Consider the following 19,795-nt stretch of genomic DNA (forward strand, 5'->3'; position numbering starts at 1 on the left):
AAGTTTTTACGTTTTTAAAAAATATTTTATATTTATATTTATTAGAAAAAAAACTAAAGTTTTATGATGCAAAGTTCGGCGTTATTTGGGTGGTTCAAATCAATTATTTTTAACAGATAAATAAATAAGTATGTACGATGTATCTTTTATTTATTTCCTCTGCAATATCATGAAAGCCGTGCAAAAAAAGCTTTCAGAAAAAATAATAGTATTTTTCAAATACAGATGTCTCTAAAAGTATAATCATTTATAATTTGCCTATCTAATCATAGATGTCTCTTTATTTGTCCCTAATTGTAATTCAATTTGGTACACAGATCCAGAGAAACAAATATTTCCAGTATATAGTGAAAATATTAGTAAAAATAATAATTTGTGTACTTTTTTAACAAAAAATAAAAACAAGCGAATGCGTTTTCTAATTAAATTTATTGTAATCTAGACGCAACATTCATCATGCCAAAACAACGAGAATAAAAAATAAAATAAAAACATTTGGTTTAATCGAGTTACCTCGGAAATTCAATCCATGTGAAAAATAAACATAAATACTGAAAAATTGTAAGTATGTATGTGTTACAAATAAAATTATTAAAATATATATGTACATATATAGGAAAAAAACATAATTAAACACACAATCTCTCCGGTGATATATCTTTAAACAATCATCAACATACAATATACTCATCACTTTTATAATTTCAAAGTGCGTTAATAATAAATGATATATGAAACCTACAAGTAGTCTTAAAAAACAATATTGACTGACGTACACATTAAAAAAATGTAATTAAGCTAGGATATATAGGTATGTATTGTAAAATTATCAATTTGCTTTAAATTTAATTTACACAATTAAACGTACATACATATACATATGTATAATATACATACACACATATAAACTAAAAGTGCTCAGTGTACGCGCGTTACCTCCAAAATTGATATCATACCATGGCACTGGTACGTTCACATCTCAAACACAATTCCCACTCTCTCCTGATGACGACTTTCAATCTATGATCGCTCATTATCACAATTCAAAATAAGTATAATATATGTATTGTATTATATTAAGACATGCAAAACTCGCATACCTTCATTTCTGTCAATTTTATCCCCAATTGAACAATTGATTTTGCATGTACATACATACATATATAATTTAAATAAGTATTCTGATCAGAAATACAAAAGCACACCACTCGAACAAACATACATAAATATAATTTAGTCACATTATAAAACATTGATCTTCGAATTGATGATAAACAATAGATACGCACATATTGTATGTATGTATAATAGAATAATATATATGTATATATACATATATAGGTATGTATATACATGTGTATTAGAAAAATAGTGCACGAGTGCAGCGCCAATCGTCGAATGTACATAACTAACTAAATAGCTTAGCACTAACAAGCACAGTGATATATGTACATACATGTATGAGATTAGAATGGATTCTAATTTACTATGTATGTATGTATGGATCTATTTTTAATACTTAATACTGCAAAAGAGATCGTTCACTCTTAACTACTCGACCCCACCCACACATTCAATCAAAAAGCTTTTTATTCTATACAAAGAAATTCACAATAAATGCGGTGGTGTAAGTGTAAGCTACATACATGTTTACACGATATTTTTTTGGAGAACAAAACACAACGAGCTCCAAGGCTCAGGTAACATTAAAACTCATCACACATCATCACACTTCATTTTTTCATCATTTCGTTTTTCTTCTATCTACAAGTTTCACGTCTTTCACGCAAAGATTGTGCTTTGACTTGGCAGCGAATTTTATGACGGCCTGAGTGGACACCAAAGGCACATGTCGGAGATCCAACCTGCAACGTAAAAAAAAAACCGCAATAAAAATCACCATACGACGAAAGACTTGTGTGTGTGAGTAGACAACCACTATACCTGACGAGGTTTTGAACGGTACCCAAATGTTCTAAGGCAGTTTCAGTTAGCAGTCGGCATCCGGCTAAGCTGAGGCGTTCCAAGCATCTTGTGGAGGCCAGCTGAGCCACACCCGCGTCAGTAACGCGAGCGCACGACGACAGGTCCAGCTCGTTCAACGAAGGCAGCGCTTGCGTCACATATCTAAAAGTATAATACCAAAAGTAATAAACACTCTGTCGGGATTGCAAATTGAGTAAATCGACACCGTACGACACACACACCTCATAGACACGTCGGTTATATCCGTGCCGGCGAGGCGAAGTATCTTGACATTACGCAAGCGTGTGCTGGATCCGGTTAGGCCCGGCCTAGAATCTTGCGGAGGCGACAGCAGATCCCTCAAGCAAGCGTCGCCCATTCCAGGACAAAACGAGAGATCGAGAGATTGCAAAGGGGGACAGCTGCAAGTGCGCAGGGCGAGCGCTGCAGCAGCAGCACTACCGGCCAACGATAGAGACCGAAGAGCCGGCAGCCGAGCGATAAGCCTGAAAATGTTTCACGACATACATTATTAAGACATCATTCAGATAAGAACATATACATATATGTAGAACGCACCAGGCGAGTTGGCGACGCGCTAAAGTGCTCCATTCGAGTGCAAGAGATTGCGGCTGACGACGCACAATTCCGGCCAGGTGTGCAGCCGTAAGACGACATTGTACGAACGACATGTTACGCCAAAGAACTGGATCGACCTATAATTGACAAATATGTACATACATATATTATATATTTATCCAAGTGTCTAATAATGATGATTCAAATTTAGATTTTCAAGCAAAATAGTTGTTACCGTGTAATTTGCCCAAGTTTTGCAGACTAGAGAGCATATGGCAAGTTCAGACGTTGACAAAAATCGAAAGACAGGAATCATACAGGCTCGCTCCAGGCACAAAGCGCCTCCGCCACCCGAGCCCGCATTCGAACCACTGTTCAACTGCGCCGGTCTCACAGGATACTGCGGTCGTTTCAGAACTTTGGTCGAGTTGGAGCACAGCTGCTGCGCCAGCTGCGTCCGAAGGGCCAGTTTCCTCGGAGGGTCGTTCTCTACGCCGCTGCCGCAAGTGCTCCTATCGGCCCCTTCCATACTACGCCGCCGTTTAGTCTCCGGAGGGGTGCCCAAGTCATCCCCGGTATTACGTGGCGACGTTTCGTTATTCTTGCCTTCGATAGGCGACAGTGGACCGTCTTCAGATTTGATGGGGGTGTCGTCATCTTCGCGTTTTATATCTGTACAAAATCGATACATTTTAATTCACATACATATGTATGTACATATATCTAATGTGAATTTGCAAAAGTACCTCGTATTAAAGACTGGTCTAAAGCTGTAGTGGAAGATCTCTGAGGATGAATAGAACTACCGTCCGATGAAACGGACATGCGTCTAATGTCTGATGACTTCTGACGAGCTCGAAAGTGGCGCGGCTGTATAAAATCAGTAAATACAGTCGTATGACAACGAATTACTAACACCCGCGTATTTACCCTATTTTGTGTACCTGCGCCGTCTTTAGTAACATTTTGGGTTGGTTTTTTTTGTAGACCATTCATTGTATCCTATTTTATGTATTTAGAGAAGGATAGGATGAGTAGTGTTTATACAAATAGTTTAAAAACCGAACAAGTGCAAATACACAGTTTGGCTTTGAAATTCGTTTGGTGTAGACGTGTGCTTTCACTGGGAGAAAAGTTAGTTTTGAAGAGATTTTTGCTTTCCTGTATATTATCGATATCATTGAAGTAAGTTAAAGTGTTTAAATTTTTTAAATGTGACTTAATTATTTGTTTAAATTGCTTGTGAAAAAAACCCCTTTCCTTTTTAGATGGGAAGAAATAAATATTTATCTATGGAGAAAATCGCCAATATTTCCACATTATTAAATACTGGGAAGTATTCTATACGATATATTGCTAAAGATCAGGGGGTTAGAGTTTTCAGTGTGCATAAAATTAGCACCCAACTAAAAAGAGGTGAAAATCCTACGGTCACCAAGCGTAAGAATTGTTGTGGCACTCGAAAATACGGTCCTCGAGTCGATCGATATATTATAAATACTGTTGAGAAGGATCGGTTTGCCACAAATAAAAAAATCCAGACAAATTTACGGGAGCGGAACCGAAATATCGACTCGGACAATATAACGCCGTTTCGCAGACGCGGGGATGAATGGCAGACAACTACTTAAAAAAACGCTTTTGACGCCAAAAATGAAGAAAGCCAGGCTCAATTTGGCTAATGAGCATCGCCACTTCACCCTCGACGATTGGAAAGGGGTAATTTAATTGAAATTAAATTATTTGTTTAATTTTTTTTGAATGAATTGAATTAATCGATGTTTTTAACATTTTTAAGGTTCACTTCTCTGACGAGTCGTCAATTCAATTGATGACACCGACTCACCAATACGTACGTAGGCGAGTCGGCAAGCGGTATAATGAGTCCTGTGTCATAAAAAATGTGAAACACCCGCTGTCACTCATGATTTGGGGCTCAATTAGTGCGGAAGGTCGGGGGCCATTGTATTTTGTAGAAGGGATGATGAATGCTTCGCAATATATAACGGTATTGCGATACACCCTATTGCACTCTATACAAAACAAAATTGACAAAAGGGATTGCCTGCACTTATTGCAATATTTTTGCACCCTGCCATAAAGCCAAAATTGTGAAAAAAATCATGTCCGACCACAATTTACCGCTCCTTCACTGGCCCGGTAATTCTCCCGATCTAAATCCTAAAGAAAATGTCCGGCATACCCTTAAAATGAAATTAAATAAGCTCCAATGTACCAATAAAAATATCCTAAAACAAAACATAATTTCTGTGTGGCAGGGAGATCCTGAGATAAAGTCAACCATTGCGTCTTGTATTGAGAGTATGCCCAAAAGAATAGCATCGTGTCTCCGAAATAAGGGTGGACATACAAAATATTAATAATATATATATATGTTGTATTAATATTGTAAATAAACTATGTATAATCATTATAAACACATCTTTGTTTTAATTTTACGAACCTACTCTTCAATATATAGCTCTAAACATAGAATTTGCAAAATCCGCATGGTGTTAGTAATTCGCTGTCATGGGACTGTACATATTGTAGAATGAATGCAGTGATTTGTCGAAGATGCAGTCAGAAGATAATTCAAAGCCAAACCTTGTAGTCGACGTTCAGTCCCATATTCGTACACTGAGGACATTCCCACGAATTGGGCATGTCGTCACTGGGAGCGCTGCCACCGGGACCGACGCAAGCCGGGTGGCTTATAGAGTAACAAATGGCACACTCCATAAGAGCTGAAGCACCTCCGCGACCTTTAGACACATCCAAAATAATAAGACTCGTCAGATTTAAGACAGTTCACAAAATATATCATTTGTATGCATGTATGTATGTACTCACCAGCATTTCCTTTAGCTTGAGGAGCGACAGGAGTTTGCATCCAGCCGTCTAAATGGCAGATGGCACAAGAAGCAGTAACAGGCAACATAGGCTAAAAATATTGACAAATTGACATTGTACATAATTATATGATGTACTTATGAAGCACATTTAGTAGAGATCCATATGGGGGTCTTACCTGTAAGCATTGACGCATGTTACAGGTCTGTTTCGCTCGTCCTGGTCCACCGAATTTGACCATATCGTGACAAAATACGCATTCTCCACAATCTGACCTCTGACAAGCTTCACATTTCTTACACCTAGTGAAAATATTAAATCTATTAGCTCATACACATCTACAATATTATAGGTTGTAATATTATACGAGTGCGATCAGACCGTGTTCGTCTACGACGAGGTGCTCCATTTTTATCCATCCTTTCTGCCAAGCCGGGCATTTGTTTCTTGTAGGACGAACGAGGTCCACGCATCAACGACAATTTTCCCATTCCATATTTCTTAACTCGCTCATTCAATACATCTTCGTGACCTGTTGTACAAAATGCATCTCTTTTTAGACTAAATGTACATACATACATACATACACAGAGTGCATATTTGAATAAAATAATTACATTGTAGAACAGCTACGCCTGTTATGGCAGAGTCCCGCGAGTCATGGCGATGACGCTCCACTAAAGTTCGAACATCTCTGATTAGCGCAATAGGATCTCCGATTAATTCGGGAACGCTTTTTCTGTTCCCCGGTAGTTGATGTAAATACATTACAATCGCCTGTGAACAATAAAACACACATTAGAGACACAAACACAAAAACACTATATGTACATTGAAAAATATATGCGTACCTTTAGACCGTGCAATTCTTGTTGAGTTAAATGAATATGTTTGACGGGTGGTTTAATGTCACTAGTTTTGTTGGCATCGCCATTTGATCTTACTTCTGATACTTGTTCCGCATTTATATGTATTTCATCAGTATCCAAGTTTTTGTTCTGCACGGGCGGCGGCACTTCATTATTCTTTTGAACATTTTCATCATCACCACTTTGATCACTGACCGGTAATAAATGTGTTCGTCCAAGTAAAACATTGACATATCGCTCGAGGACGTACCACAACATTTCAGTAAAGAACGGGTAACGAAACTTTTGCGGCACCTGTTTTTATAAAATGGAAATTAAAACAAAAAGCGACAAAAAATTGATACACAACAAATTATCGAAACAAAATTGACCTTGGTCGTATCTTCAACTTGGGCAATTTTCAGTTGCTTCTCTATTCCGAACGGATGCAAAAAGTTCCCACCAAAGACCAGAGAATCACTCGGAGTATAAACAGCGTGAATCCAGCCGGTCGGAATGAAGAATGTGTTGCCAGCTTGTAACTAAATCGATACGCACGAGTGTAATTGTTTGTAAGAGAAAATAAAGAGACACATAAAAAATAAAGAGGTGGACGCCTTACGTGGACTCGAACGCATTTGTCGACAGTGTCTCCAAAAAAGACATCAGATTGTTTTCCGGACAAGACCCACTTTTCGTAAAGTTGAAGATTTCGATCGGTGGGGGGGATCAACCAAAAAACTTTTGCACCTAAAACGATTCAACAACAAAAATTAATTATAATTAATAAGTAGTATTTATCTAGAACACGGCTAGTATATATGGATACCTTTCAGAATATGATACCAGACAGAAGTGCCACCAAAATCAACGTGAAAATCTGTAAAACATCCTTTTACAGACATAAGGCAGTACTTTTGTACTTTCGGATACATCATATCTTCTAAAAGATTAGTGGACTCGATCTGCAAGGAATAAAATATTACAAAATCGAATAAACGAAGTGAATGAGAAACACACACACACACACACATACGCACCTGTTGTTCTTTGAGATGACGAGGCCAAACAGAGTCCACCCAATCGATCTGACGGACGATCGCCGGCGACTGGATGTAGTTTTCTAGTCGAGTGTGTGAAAATTCCAACGAGATCACATTCAACAAACGTTCCTTGTTGGGATCGTCGTAATAGCGTTGCCACTCCTAAACAATCACAACATATTCAACAACTCGTTAATTAATTATACATATATTACAAATGTAGTGTAGCGTACCTTCATAGACATTTCGACATTTTTCTGAGTGTTGACATCCATCACATCTAAAAGTCGCCTGGAGCCAACGCACATTCTAACATCGTTGACAGTAAAATTGGCGGTGGGTACTCTGCAACGTCACAATACGCCATTATTCAGTGTAATGTGTTTAATTTAAATAATGTTAAGATATGTAAAATTTGATTAAAGAGAAATTATATTTTGTTTGACACTCACCTGATTCCTAAGCCAGCTTTGTCTTTCAAAAGCAGTGGAGTGTTAAAACCGTAACGTTGTAAATATGCGACTGTCAGATCGGTACCGATCATTTCTTTTATGATTCCAGGCTGATCGAAGCTGGAGCTGTCGAGTTTGTCTGCTAACGAAAAACCCCTGCCACCTTCCACCGCTTCCTCGTCTCCGAGGGCCCATTCTTCAGAATATAGTTTGCGTTGTTTTCGTTCCCGCTATAAATTAAAAAAAAAAACACATCAAATAAAAATTATATTAAAAGTAATACTTCCAGTTGTGTTAAAAATATTACGTAGTGTATGAAATTTATTATTTCTATTACATATAAAAAATAATTGAATCCAAAAATCAATAAAAAAAAGGACACTTATAAGGGAATGCATCACTTAAAATTTTGAAAAAAAAATTACGTTGAATCGATAAGCAATTCATTTTTTTCTAGATCATGAAAACGTGAACAGATCAATTCTGAGTTGGAATCAGTCAAAATCTCGAGGTTTGATCACAAAATTTCATCCATTGTTACTACGTATACAGATAAAGTAATAATATTCACTGTAAATAAACCCAACAAGATCATTAAAGGATCAAGGAAAATAATTAAGCTTTAAAGTAAGTAACAGTGAATGTAAAAGGGCTGGTAATTAAATATTATTCAATTATGTAATTACGAAGATACATACATATGTATATGAACTCTACTAACTTTATGTATGTAGATCTATTGTTAGTTACATTATTAGAGTAGTAAATTAGTATTTTGCGATGGAATAATTTATTTTTATTATTTTTGTATTATCATTTCCTAATAATGCTGCAATTGATCTTTATTCGAAAATTAAGTCTTAAAGAAATATGCATATGTACAGACATCAGATTTATGATATTACATATAAATATGTATACCATTACATTAGTACACGTAATGGGACATATGTACGTAAGTATGTAAATACAAATATGTATGTATGTATGTAGTTCGATAAAAATCAACAGCAAAGATAATAAATAACGAACAAGTAAGTCACGCGTAATACATATATTATATTATACACAAATATGTACACCAAAAAGACTTAAATTAGATTACGTACGTATTACATATAACAATTTTTATATGCTATAATAAAATGTTTACCAAAAAATCTTTTTTTTGTGGTACATGCATATGTAAAAAATGTATACGTATGTACTTGAGAAATTTCAACAGATGAAATATTGTTTTCGGGACATTACTGGTGCGTAGTATTCAGTATCGATTTTCTATCCAAATAAAAAATATTATTATTATTCGTAAAAGAATACATAATGTAATATGTAAGTCATCACTATATTTACGAATACGCATGTACATATGTACACACATACATAGGTGGTGTCCATGTTGCAGTCGAAGTGTATTTTCAGTTGTAATATTGTAGGTACATACATACACATAGAATATCAATTGACGTTTTTTTAGGTCATTCATATTCGAATGCAACTCAACTAGTGAATTATGTATATCTCTAGAAGTGCAAATACACTGTCAACAATGTGCGCCAGTTGTAATATAACAGTTGAGTTTTGACAAAACGAATGTTTTAGAATTCAATAATGCGTTCATATTTGCTAGGAATTACGAATAAAGGTAATATGAATACCGTATTACAACACTGCTCTAAGAACGTGTTCGAAACAAAAAAAAAAAAACAAAAAAAGAGACTGTCCACATCAACTTACTGGGCTAACGTAAGCTCTCCATCTTACCTGGTACCAACTTATATGTACATAGTTGAACTGAACTGTATTTTCAGTTCAATGTAACACCATATTTTGACTAGTTGGAATGTAATTCGCTGTACGAATAAACTTACGTGGGTTAGACGGAATACATTGTATGTACATATATTCCAACTAGTCGAAATATATTACAACTGGAAGATACACTTCAACTGTAACATCGATATCAGATTCGGATGAGAAAAAAAAATTCCGAATTGGAAATTTGGAAGTTTTGATCGATCGATATTCTCATAAATTGGACAAGGAAATTTATGCTTGTAATGAAATTTAATACAGTTTAGAATACGCAGCGTTTACCGGTAAATGAAAAAAAAATCGTGGATTATCTGTAGGTAGTTAATAATGCTAAAAACGCTAACCTAGATTGAATCGTAAATAATTTAAAATTAATCCAAGGAGAATAATGTAATACGTCATACGATGCAATACGATACAATTTGCATCAGTTTTTAATTTAATACTATGCCTATATATGTATGTACTAATAATTCACGACAAAATAGTTAAAGGTAAATTTTAGCGATTTACCAGTATTGCAATCCCTAATCAGAACCCAATGGTAACCTCGAATTCTTTTTCAATCAGATGTCATGTCAGAATTGAAATCGGGACCAATTTCATAATGCTGCACATAGTGGTAGAGCGGTCACAAAAGCGGGCCAAAAATCAAAAATTTGAACTTAATTAAGTTTATGTTGGGGTCCCAAAGCAGGTAGATAAAGTGACGTTTCACTGCAGAGTCTTTACCTTGGCAAAGCTCACTAGCCAAATATAGTTGCAGTCGAATCCTTTCATTTGTGTGATACACTTATTAATTATGTTACATATGTATGTACATATGTTAAAAGTGTTTTTGGTGGATAAACTTAGTATGGACGTTGAAGAACAAGATATGTACACTAGATTAAACTAAATAAATTTCATTCCTTTTAAAATTTTATTTTACATGTTTCGACCTGTTAATAAACCCTACGATTTTCACTAAGGTTTTCTTTACTTTTTTATTGTACAAATTGATACATTTAAACGTATTGTGCTTATTTTAGCCGAATCAAATTTATGTGATATGAAACTTCAGGATCTCTACTTTATTTCTAGTAAAACAAAGTTTGCCCGAATTTGCACTTTAAAAAAATAATAAATAATAATTATAGAACTTCAATTTTTTTTACTTAGTTTCATTCTTTATTTATATTCCAGTTTCTGAGGATTTTATCATGGTTAAGACTCGAAAGCATCTATATGATATAATAAGAGGAAGCACCGAAAGGCTTTTTATTCAAAAAATCAAAGATTTAGAAGAAAAAAACTAGTAATTGTTACAAAGTGCCCCCCTGTGAATTTTGAGGAATTTCGAAAAATTATCAACAATTTGCTTACAATCGTCAATAGCTCGCATGTACAGAAAGCTATTTTCTGGTAAAAAAAAACATAAAGACAATTTTTGGCCACATACCACTCTGTGCGATGGTTATATGATAAGGCAAGGGCGTGCGCTTGGTTTCCTTGGTGCGCTGGGATGGGCTACATACGGGAATCACTGTTAAACTCATGTCAATACAAGGATAAATATCACCGAAAACACTCCAAACGGAGGGCGAGTTTTGCCAAGGATGCGATGGCACAGATTACACGTGCTCGCGTTTTTTTTGCACGTACAAAACTAGCTAAAAACAAAAACACGTGCCGCGTACCACTCTGTGTAGACAGTTGTCGTGTGAGTGAAATTTTGTGCGCGTAACGCCGTTGAGTGAAAGGTCCGTGAGCGAGTTGTCGCGGAACCGGGTAGACGAGTTGAAATTTCCAGATAAGATTTCTTCGTTCGCCTACAATTTTGCTTTTTTTTCACGAACATTGGACACGTGGCATACCTAATGTGACCATTTATTTTTATCCTCAAAACGGGACATTTTTACGTAATAGTATATGTATTCAAGAAAACGCGTATTTTTTCATAGTTTTCATTTATTAATAAAAAGAACAGGAATGTTGACGAAGAAAAGAAAAGAACAGGAATCAACTTTATTACAAAAATCTTTCAAGGTTTCCACGCGAACACAATATGTAGATATAAAAATTTGAATATATTTTCACAATAACGTATTCAAAGTCTACGGGTAGACAATCTGCAGCAGTTTTAATCGCATTGTGAATTATGTGAGCTCCACACCCGATTCCTATCAATATTCTTCCGAGAGATGAATTTAGTTTTGCATAAACACCTCGTCTTTTCAATCCGCCAAAATTGCAGTTGGTATTATCTCCACAAAATGCTATGACTTTTGAAGTCAAATTATTTTCCGTCAATACTTTCATTAGATAACTGAAAATAATATCTGAAGTTTCGCCCGCTTGGTCTTGAAATTCTAAAAGTTTGACTTGTACACCTTCGTATGGTAAAAAGAAGCGAATTAAGACTGGAAATATTTTCTTGGTTCCGTGGTTTGAAGCATCAGTTAATATAATAGTCCGGTAAAATTAGGCCAAATAAGTAAAAACTAGAGTAAAAGTACTACTTCCGGTTCAGATAAAAATATTTAAAAAATATAAGGTTATAAACATTATTATTTCTATTACATGTAAAAAAGATTTAATCCAATTCAGTTAGCGGTTTGGGAGATAATTGAATTCAAAAACTTAAAAAAAAGAGGACACCTATAAGGGGAGGTACCATTTCCGGTCAACTTAAAATTTTTAAAAAAAATTTACGTCGTGTCGATAAGAATTTCAGTAACCGATACTAAGTTTCGGTTTGATAGGACTAACGGTGTTCAAAAAATCCCCAAAATACACAGACACACATTTTTTCTAGATCATGAAAACGTGATCAGTAATCGATTCTGAGTTCGAATCAGTCAAAATCTCGAGTTGGAATTTTCGCATGATCACAAAACTTCATCTATTGTTACTACGTACCTAGATAAAGTAATAAGAGTGAAGGTACATAAATTTACAACAAGCTGAAATTGAGTAAAATTGTTCAAAACATAATTATAAATGACATTTAAAAACTCATCGTTCTGATACTAGGAAAAAAATTTACTTGAGGTCAAAGGTCAAAAATATGGGTTTTTCGCGATTTTCAGCAAAACGGTAAGTTTTATCATAAAATTACTTCAGACAAAGAATGAAGCAAATAATATATCTGAAATATGTGGATTATTGAAAAATTTTAAATGTTTTGAAAACGTGGATAAGGAAAACATCGAGGAATGGCTCAATTATGATTTAAGTGATCCAGGTTTTAAACGCATGGATGATGCAGATGTCGTTTCTTTTGTTTCTCAAGAGGAAGAAAACGAGGAAGAGTGACACTGTTACAAGTGAAGATACCGGTGGTTACATTAGTCATAAAACGGTACAACACTAGTACTAACTAATGTCACTTATCTGCTTAACTATGAGCGTTTTTCTTAATGAATAATGAGTATTTAAATTTTGAAACAAAAAAATGTGTTGTAAATATTAGGGTTTCTGACCCGGGACAGACATTCCCGGGAATTCATGGAATTTTTTTGTCCCGTGTCCCGGGAATTCTTATCTCGAATCCCGGGAATTGGATTTAAAAAAACTTGAAAATATACAACATTTTCACTTCTGAAATAATAAATCAAATACACAAAGAATTGTAAAATATTCTCAAAAGGTTTGTTGTTTAGCACTAAGTACAGCGCATTCCCCGAAGTGGAAGTTTTATGAGCATAATGGCCAAAATCGTTTCTTATAATTCTATTTTTGGAAAATCTCAATACCGATAAATTATTCCGAGAATTGAAAATTAAAATCGAAGAGAGAGGAAGCCTGAAACTTATTTTTTTAACACAAATTTTAAATAATTCTAATTTTATACCGAACAAAACATTATTGAGTGTTGTAATAAAAGCAAATGTGTATCCTACGGTGAAACTATTATGAAGCGAGTATATCCTTCTTGTATTGACGATTCCACAATGGTAGAAACTCTTTTAGATTCGGATGAAGATGAAACAATTGTGTGTTTGACGATGAATGAAGAATTAAATAAGGAGTTATCAAAGACAAATATACAAAACAACGTAAATAAAAATAATCTCGACTTTAAAAAATAAATTTTAATATACGTACTGATAATTAAAAAAAAAATTCGTCCCTTTTAATAATAAAACCAAGTTAATAGTTTTTTTCCAGTTAATAGATGTATCATGTAATATTTACTTTTTTTATATTTTCTAAATACATAATTATTGTTTTTAGTAATAAAATATATATTAAATTGAAAAAAAAAAGTTTTTTTACACGTGTCCCAGGATCCCGGGAACGATCCCAGGCTCCGTCCCGTATCCCGAGAATTGAAAAAGTCCGAGAAATCAGAAACCCTAGTAAATATGATATCATATTCGAAACAAAGTCAAAATTTGACGATTCGGATTATCTGTGTCCTCCCACCCCAACATTAGCCCGGATAATCGAGTGTACTGTATTTTTTTTGCATATATGTAGGTACTCGTACATGTACTATGTACTCGTACTACGTGTACTCGTACGTGTACGTCAATCCGTAGAAAGCTGGCAAAGAGAATATGTATTAGGATTCTAAGTGAAATTATTAACTTTAAAATAAATGTAAATGATTTCAGAGAATATAGTGACAATATTTTAAGAGATATATTATTAATACAATTGCAATAAGCAATGCAGAGGCGGAACGAGGATTTTCGCTCATGAATACTATTTGTTCAGAAAAAAGGGAAAATTTAAGTATTTTTCCACTGTCTCAAACCATAATCAATAACTAAAATTAAGAATATATAAAGCTAATTTTATTCTGTAAATTTTAGGTGAAAGAATTTATTGCAAAGAAGGGCATTTTGTCATTGGAATGGCCACGTAACAGTCCAGACTTGAACCCTATCGAGAATCTCTGGGCCATAATGGGTTCTAAAATCAACGATAAGAAGTCCATTAGCAAACGAGAACTGCATTCAAGTCTGGAAAATGTGTGGTATAAAGAAATATCGGACGATTACCTAAAAAATCTGATAGAATCGATGCCTAGAAGAATAAAGTTAAATTGTGTATTTTGTATAGCTATTGTAATTTATAATATAATTTAAGTAAAATTTTTTAGATAAATAAATTAGTTTGGCAGAAAAATTTTTTTTCATTGAACAACGAATTTTTTTCCCAAAATCACTAATTTTAATATATATAATTATACTTAAGTTTGAATCACTTTAAAATATCATAAATAAATTGATTTCAATATTAATGTACAATAAATATATTAGAAAACATATATACATAAGTATTCAACAAAATATTGATTTTTTGGAGATGAACACCTTTTCATGACCGCTACTGTATGTACAATGTTTCTGGCCCGGAAAGCGTATTGGGTTAACTATTGGTATATATTTGTAAAACAATAAAATAAAATACCATTTCAAATATTGATTTAATTATACTAGATATAAAATCATATTTAGGATGAAACCTGAACGTTAATGATATATGTATGTACATTGACTTGATGTATGGTAATTTTATATTGATATAATCATTACACGTTTAAAGATTTAAAACTGTATGTGGCATTTGACATATACAGTTTTAAATTCCCTGAAATTTCCAAATGCTTATATAGATAGACCGAATATAACAATAATAGTTGTCAGTGATTAACTGAAATGCCTTTGATTTTTCTTTTCGAATAGGCAATTCAACCGATGCATCAAATTGTCGCTCAATTTGTTCACACTGTGCTCTGGTGTCGTCCGGCACTTAAGAATTTGTTCATGGACAAAATATCGACAAGAACTAGGAACATCGTGAGTGTGTTGTAGAAATCGCATATCTTGAGCTAATTTGCACTCCAACTCGTAAATAGTACATCTAATCGTGGCCATCGAACTTGTGTATGAAATTCCGAAATCTTATTTTTTATAAGACCAAATGAATGAATACATATTCATGTATATGTAGTTCATTTTGTGAAATATGCAGGAATTGTTTGCTTATTCGTTAAGTTAAAAAAGCACAATACAGTGACACGGTCACGTGACGCGCATCAATTTTTTTTTTTTTTTTTGTATTTTCAAGTCAACTCGTGTTGCCAAAAAAAGGGTAACTGAAATTAATTGAAATTTAAATAACGAACTGACTGGACGGTAGATCACGTCTTGTAGAAACGTCAAAACGAACATACATAATATAACTAATTAATTCGCCAGTCCAGAAATGAGAGAATTGCCATTGGGAGGAGGGGATGGTGCCAAACTATGACTTTCTTGAAACTGTTTAAATAAATAAATAATGTAGAAATTCATTCTTCATATTTCTATAATCGTTCAATGAGCAATCGACAGATCTTAGATATGTTAGAAAAAATAACAATAACGTCGAATTATAGGTACATATACATATATGTACCACTTTCATTATAATAAATGGACAACTTTTATGACGCCGTCTCAACTCTCAGGTGTTACCCTGATCGTGGTGCCTGAAGATATCAGCTTTTTGGTGTAAATCATCTCTTTAGCAATATCCGTCCAGTTAAAGTAAGTCGTAGGACTTATTGCACATATCTAGAAATTATATTTCAAGTGAAAATATATTTTCACTGACGTTTCGGTGAAATCATAACCAGTTACATTTTCACGGTTGGTTATATTCATTTAAGATTAGATTATTATTTAAGGGTTAGGTTAAGTAAGGGTTGGCCCTATTCATTTAAGATACTACTCTCTTATTATCGAAAAAGTGCAAAAAGCATTTCTTCGTTTTCTTTATTTATTTATTTTTTTATTTATTTTATTAATTGAAAAATCAACAGACAGGATGTACAGAGATAGGTATAAAAAACACAAAAAGTAAATAAATAATATATGTAACACCCGAGTCCAATAATAGATTTTTACAAAAATGAAAAAGATAAATATAAGGAAAACAAATTATAAGAAAGAGTATGGGTACTACCCATATCTCTATCCTACTCCTTTCATTTTGGGCATGCTTGGGTATAATTCCCTTGAACTTCGTAGAAACTTCTCGTTAATTCGTTTCGTTCTCCAGCTATTGCGTGGTAATACGTCATGCCCGTTGTTGCTGGAACAGTTGGGACTTTATGTCCCTAATAATTATGTGCGTGGTAGACATCATCATTTGATGGTTGTACCTGCTGCTCGCACACTTCTTTTTCGAATGGCTCCTATACCAAGAGCTATTCGACTTCTCAATGAAATCGTTGTTGCCGTCCCTGAATGTGATATTTTCCACCTTGGGGAGCGTAGATTATCGGATATTATTTTAACATATTTATCTGGTAACCTGCGCTCATCATTACTTTCTTAATTTGAATGTGACGTATGAGTGGAATCTTAATCTACTCTCTTCCATTTGGGCCTCGCTTTGATTTTATTTTTTATTCATATTTTGTTTTATTTTATTTTACTTTTTCTTTCTCCTTTGTGCATTTTTATGTACTATTTTAATTTTGTTCAGTGTAAACAAAAAATGGATTTTAGATTTATGGATTTTATTTTTGATTTTTACACTTTTGTTAATTTTTTTCTCTGATGTATTATTTTCCTGTTACTTTTTATTTATTATTTTATTTTACCATGTTTTCTGCTTTGGCTTTTTTCCTTTATTTATATTTTACTTGTTTTTATATCTTTATAAAATGTAGGCCATTGTGGCGCATTAGGTTCTTCTTGTAATGCCACAATGGTCCAAAACTATTAATAAATAAATAAATAAGATTGGGTTGTTAAGTTAAATTCATTGTTGGATACATTTTCACTGCTTAAATTGGTGAAAATATATTTTCACTTGAAACATGCTTTCACTGTAACATATACATATGTATATTATTACGAATTTACTTTAATGCATTAACATGACATTATTCACCCGAGATTTATTTATAATTATTTGCGATTCAATTTAGGCTAACGTTTTAAGGAATAGGAACCGTATAAAATTTAGTCCACGAAACAAAAACTTTTTTCATTTACCGGAAAATATCGGTACACCGGTAGGAGGGAAAATGGCGAATAATATGCATTTTACGTATGCGACATTTACAACGTATCCTTCGACTATTGATCACCGCCGTGAAGTGTTATGTTGTGAATATCTTACAACCTATGTATGTACTTATATTACTCTTTATTCCCGCTTGTTATCTTGATTCTTTGAACGTACGCTTAATTGATATTTTCCTTTAATGTTATTTATGAGACTTTTCTCACGACTCAATGCTATCTGCGTGACGTATTCTGTGCATCTACTCAACCATTTCTCGATACATTCAAGACACATATGTCAACACTAAAAATATCGTTTTTAAATAACTTTATTTCTTATTCCCACGCCATCAGCGTGACAAATTATGTTTCCCCCAAGTATCAAAACCCTTCTTAATCCGCACGACGAATTGTGTATCCGACCTCAAGGGATACATATGCAAAAATATTGTCTTTAATTAATTTTATAGTTTTACCAGCATTTTTCACACGACTCGACTCGAAGCGTATTCCCTCAAAAACCCTTTTAAAGCTGCGTAGCTAATTGTGTGTAAACCATTTCTCGATACACTCAAGGGTCAAAGTATTAAAGTCTTAAGATATTGTTTTACTTAACTCGAGTTCCCCCTTAAAAATATTATTTTCTCACGAACTATGATTGGTCCAAATTGTTACCTCTATTGAATATATACTGATGTAAAACATATGGAAGATCACTTGCGATCAAACACTCTAACTAGTAACTTGCGATTGAACAGTGTAACTAGTAACTTGTGATTAAACTGCCTAACTAGTAACGTGTAATAAAAATATTGTACATTAATCTCGTGTATACTATTAAAGAAGATCTTATAAAAAAAACTGTGACTATAATATTTGTACACCATCTCCTTCTCGTCCCCGTAACAGAAGAATGCGATCAAGTGAAGCCGAAAACAGACGGCCATTATTTTTTAGTAATTATGATTTTTTTGAAATTATGGGCGAGTTGAGTTTTGAGATCGAGATTTCACAGTTGGCCGTATTCGAAGACGACAAATGAACAGTGATGAACAGCATCTGCAATCAGGAGTTTCGCAATGGGAATCGAATCGTGCATGCGTATGAAAACAACGTGAAAAGTGAGCGCAAACGAAAATGGCAAAATAGTGCAAACGCCGAGAGAGTGTGTGTGTGTGTGTGGTGTGCAGTGCGGAGTGTGAAGATACGTAACCGATGCGTTATGCCGCGAGCGAGAGGGAGAAGGAGATATGGTGATGGGTGATGGGTGATGGGTGATGGGTGATGGGATGGTGAGAGTGTGGAAATGGAACGCGACACAACGCACAACGCAACGCAGCTCAGCCAGGACGTTTTCCTCGCGCGAGACGCACACGCGCGCACGTGCGCGTCTCGCAAGTCGCACGTCACACACTCGCCGCTTCAATGAAAATCGAATGGTAGACCATTCGATTTACTACTAGAGACTAGAAATATATGTAACGCGAATATTTATTCGGCGATATCTACTGTCTCTGCTGCCTCCTGAGGGGGCCTCACACCCCCCGTCGGTAAACAAACAGAGTCGTCGTCACTTCGCTCGTAATAATTGCAGCCGCAGAGCGTGATTGCAGTGACGACACTCGAATCGAACTCACTTTGGCAGTGTTTACGTGACGGCACAGGGAGGTGCTATGGCGGCGGGGGCGGGGGCGGGTTGGGGTCGGAAGCGGGAGCGGTCAGGCCGATGATATATAAGACGACGCGACGTGCGGAAAAGTCGCTGCAACAAGCAAAAGTCGCTGGCGAGTCGACAAAGACCAGTATGGGAGTATGAGAGTATGGGAACACTAGTCTGTACTAGTCGTACCAGAGTCCTAGTCTGCTGACGTTTAGCAGCCGCGGCTGCAGTCGCAGTTGCAGTTGCAGTCGTAGTCGCAGTCGCAGTCGTAGTCGCAGTCGCCGGATCTGACTCCGACATGTCGTAGTTGCGAACGCGAACGCGAACGAATTACACGCGAGTCTCGACCGGCTGACGCCTGACGCTGAACGCGCTACTCCCGACCGGCCGCTTCGCCGACTGCGGCCACACTGCTGCCACTCTCGGCTATTCGCACACGCACACACTCACACACTCACACACTACACCGCTCGTCTCCGAGATCTGGTCCAAATTTGACAGACCCACGCCCATGAACGAGGCTTTCACCATTTCACCCCCCACTGTCTGTGACGTCCCGACTTATATTAAAGATAGATATTTTTAA

General features: G+C 35.2%; 1 protein-coding gene across 1 annotated transcript; it reads right to left on the bottom strand.

The window, feature by feature from the left end:
- Window positions 1–411: 411 nt before the first annotated feature.
- On the bottom strand, window positions 412–19,695 carry Kdm2 (Lysine demethylase 2). The gene is made up of 19 exons (XM_077435210.1): window positions 19,399–19,695; window positions 7,741–7,970; window positions 7,522–7,633; window positions 7,286–7,450; window positions 7,075–7,210; window positions 6,868–6,995; window positions 6,638–6,787; window positions 6,249–6,560; window positions 6,015–6,174; window positions 5,779–5,929; window positions 5,576–5,699; window positions 5,398–5,488; window positions 5,152–5,309; window positions 3,291–3,414; window positions 2,780–3,216; window positions 2,545–2,681; window positions 2,208–2,471; window positions 1,945–2,127; window positions 412–1,865 (listed from the first exon to the last, which is right to left on the bottom strand). Exons 1-19 carry the CDS (start codon window positions 19,507–19,509, stop codon window positions 1,745–1,747), a joined length of 3,294 nt encoding a protein of 1,097 aa, XP_077291336.1. The 5' UTR covers window positions 19,510–19,695; the 3' UTR covers window positions 412–1,744.
- Between the last annotated feature and the right edge of the window lie 100 nt (window positions 19,696–19,795).

The sequence above is a fragment of the Arctopsyche grandis genome, chromosome 7, assembly GCF_051622035.1.
Source record: "Arctopsyche grandis isolate Sample6627 chromosome 7, ASM5162203v2, whole genome shotgun sequence".
Classification (NCBI taxonomy): Eukaryota; Metazoa; Arthropoda; class Insecta; order Trichoptera; family Hydropsychidae; genus Arctopsyche; species Arctopsyche grandis.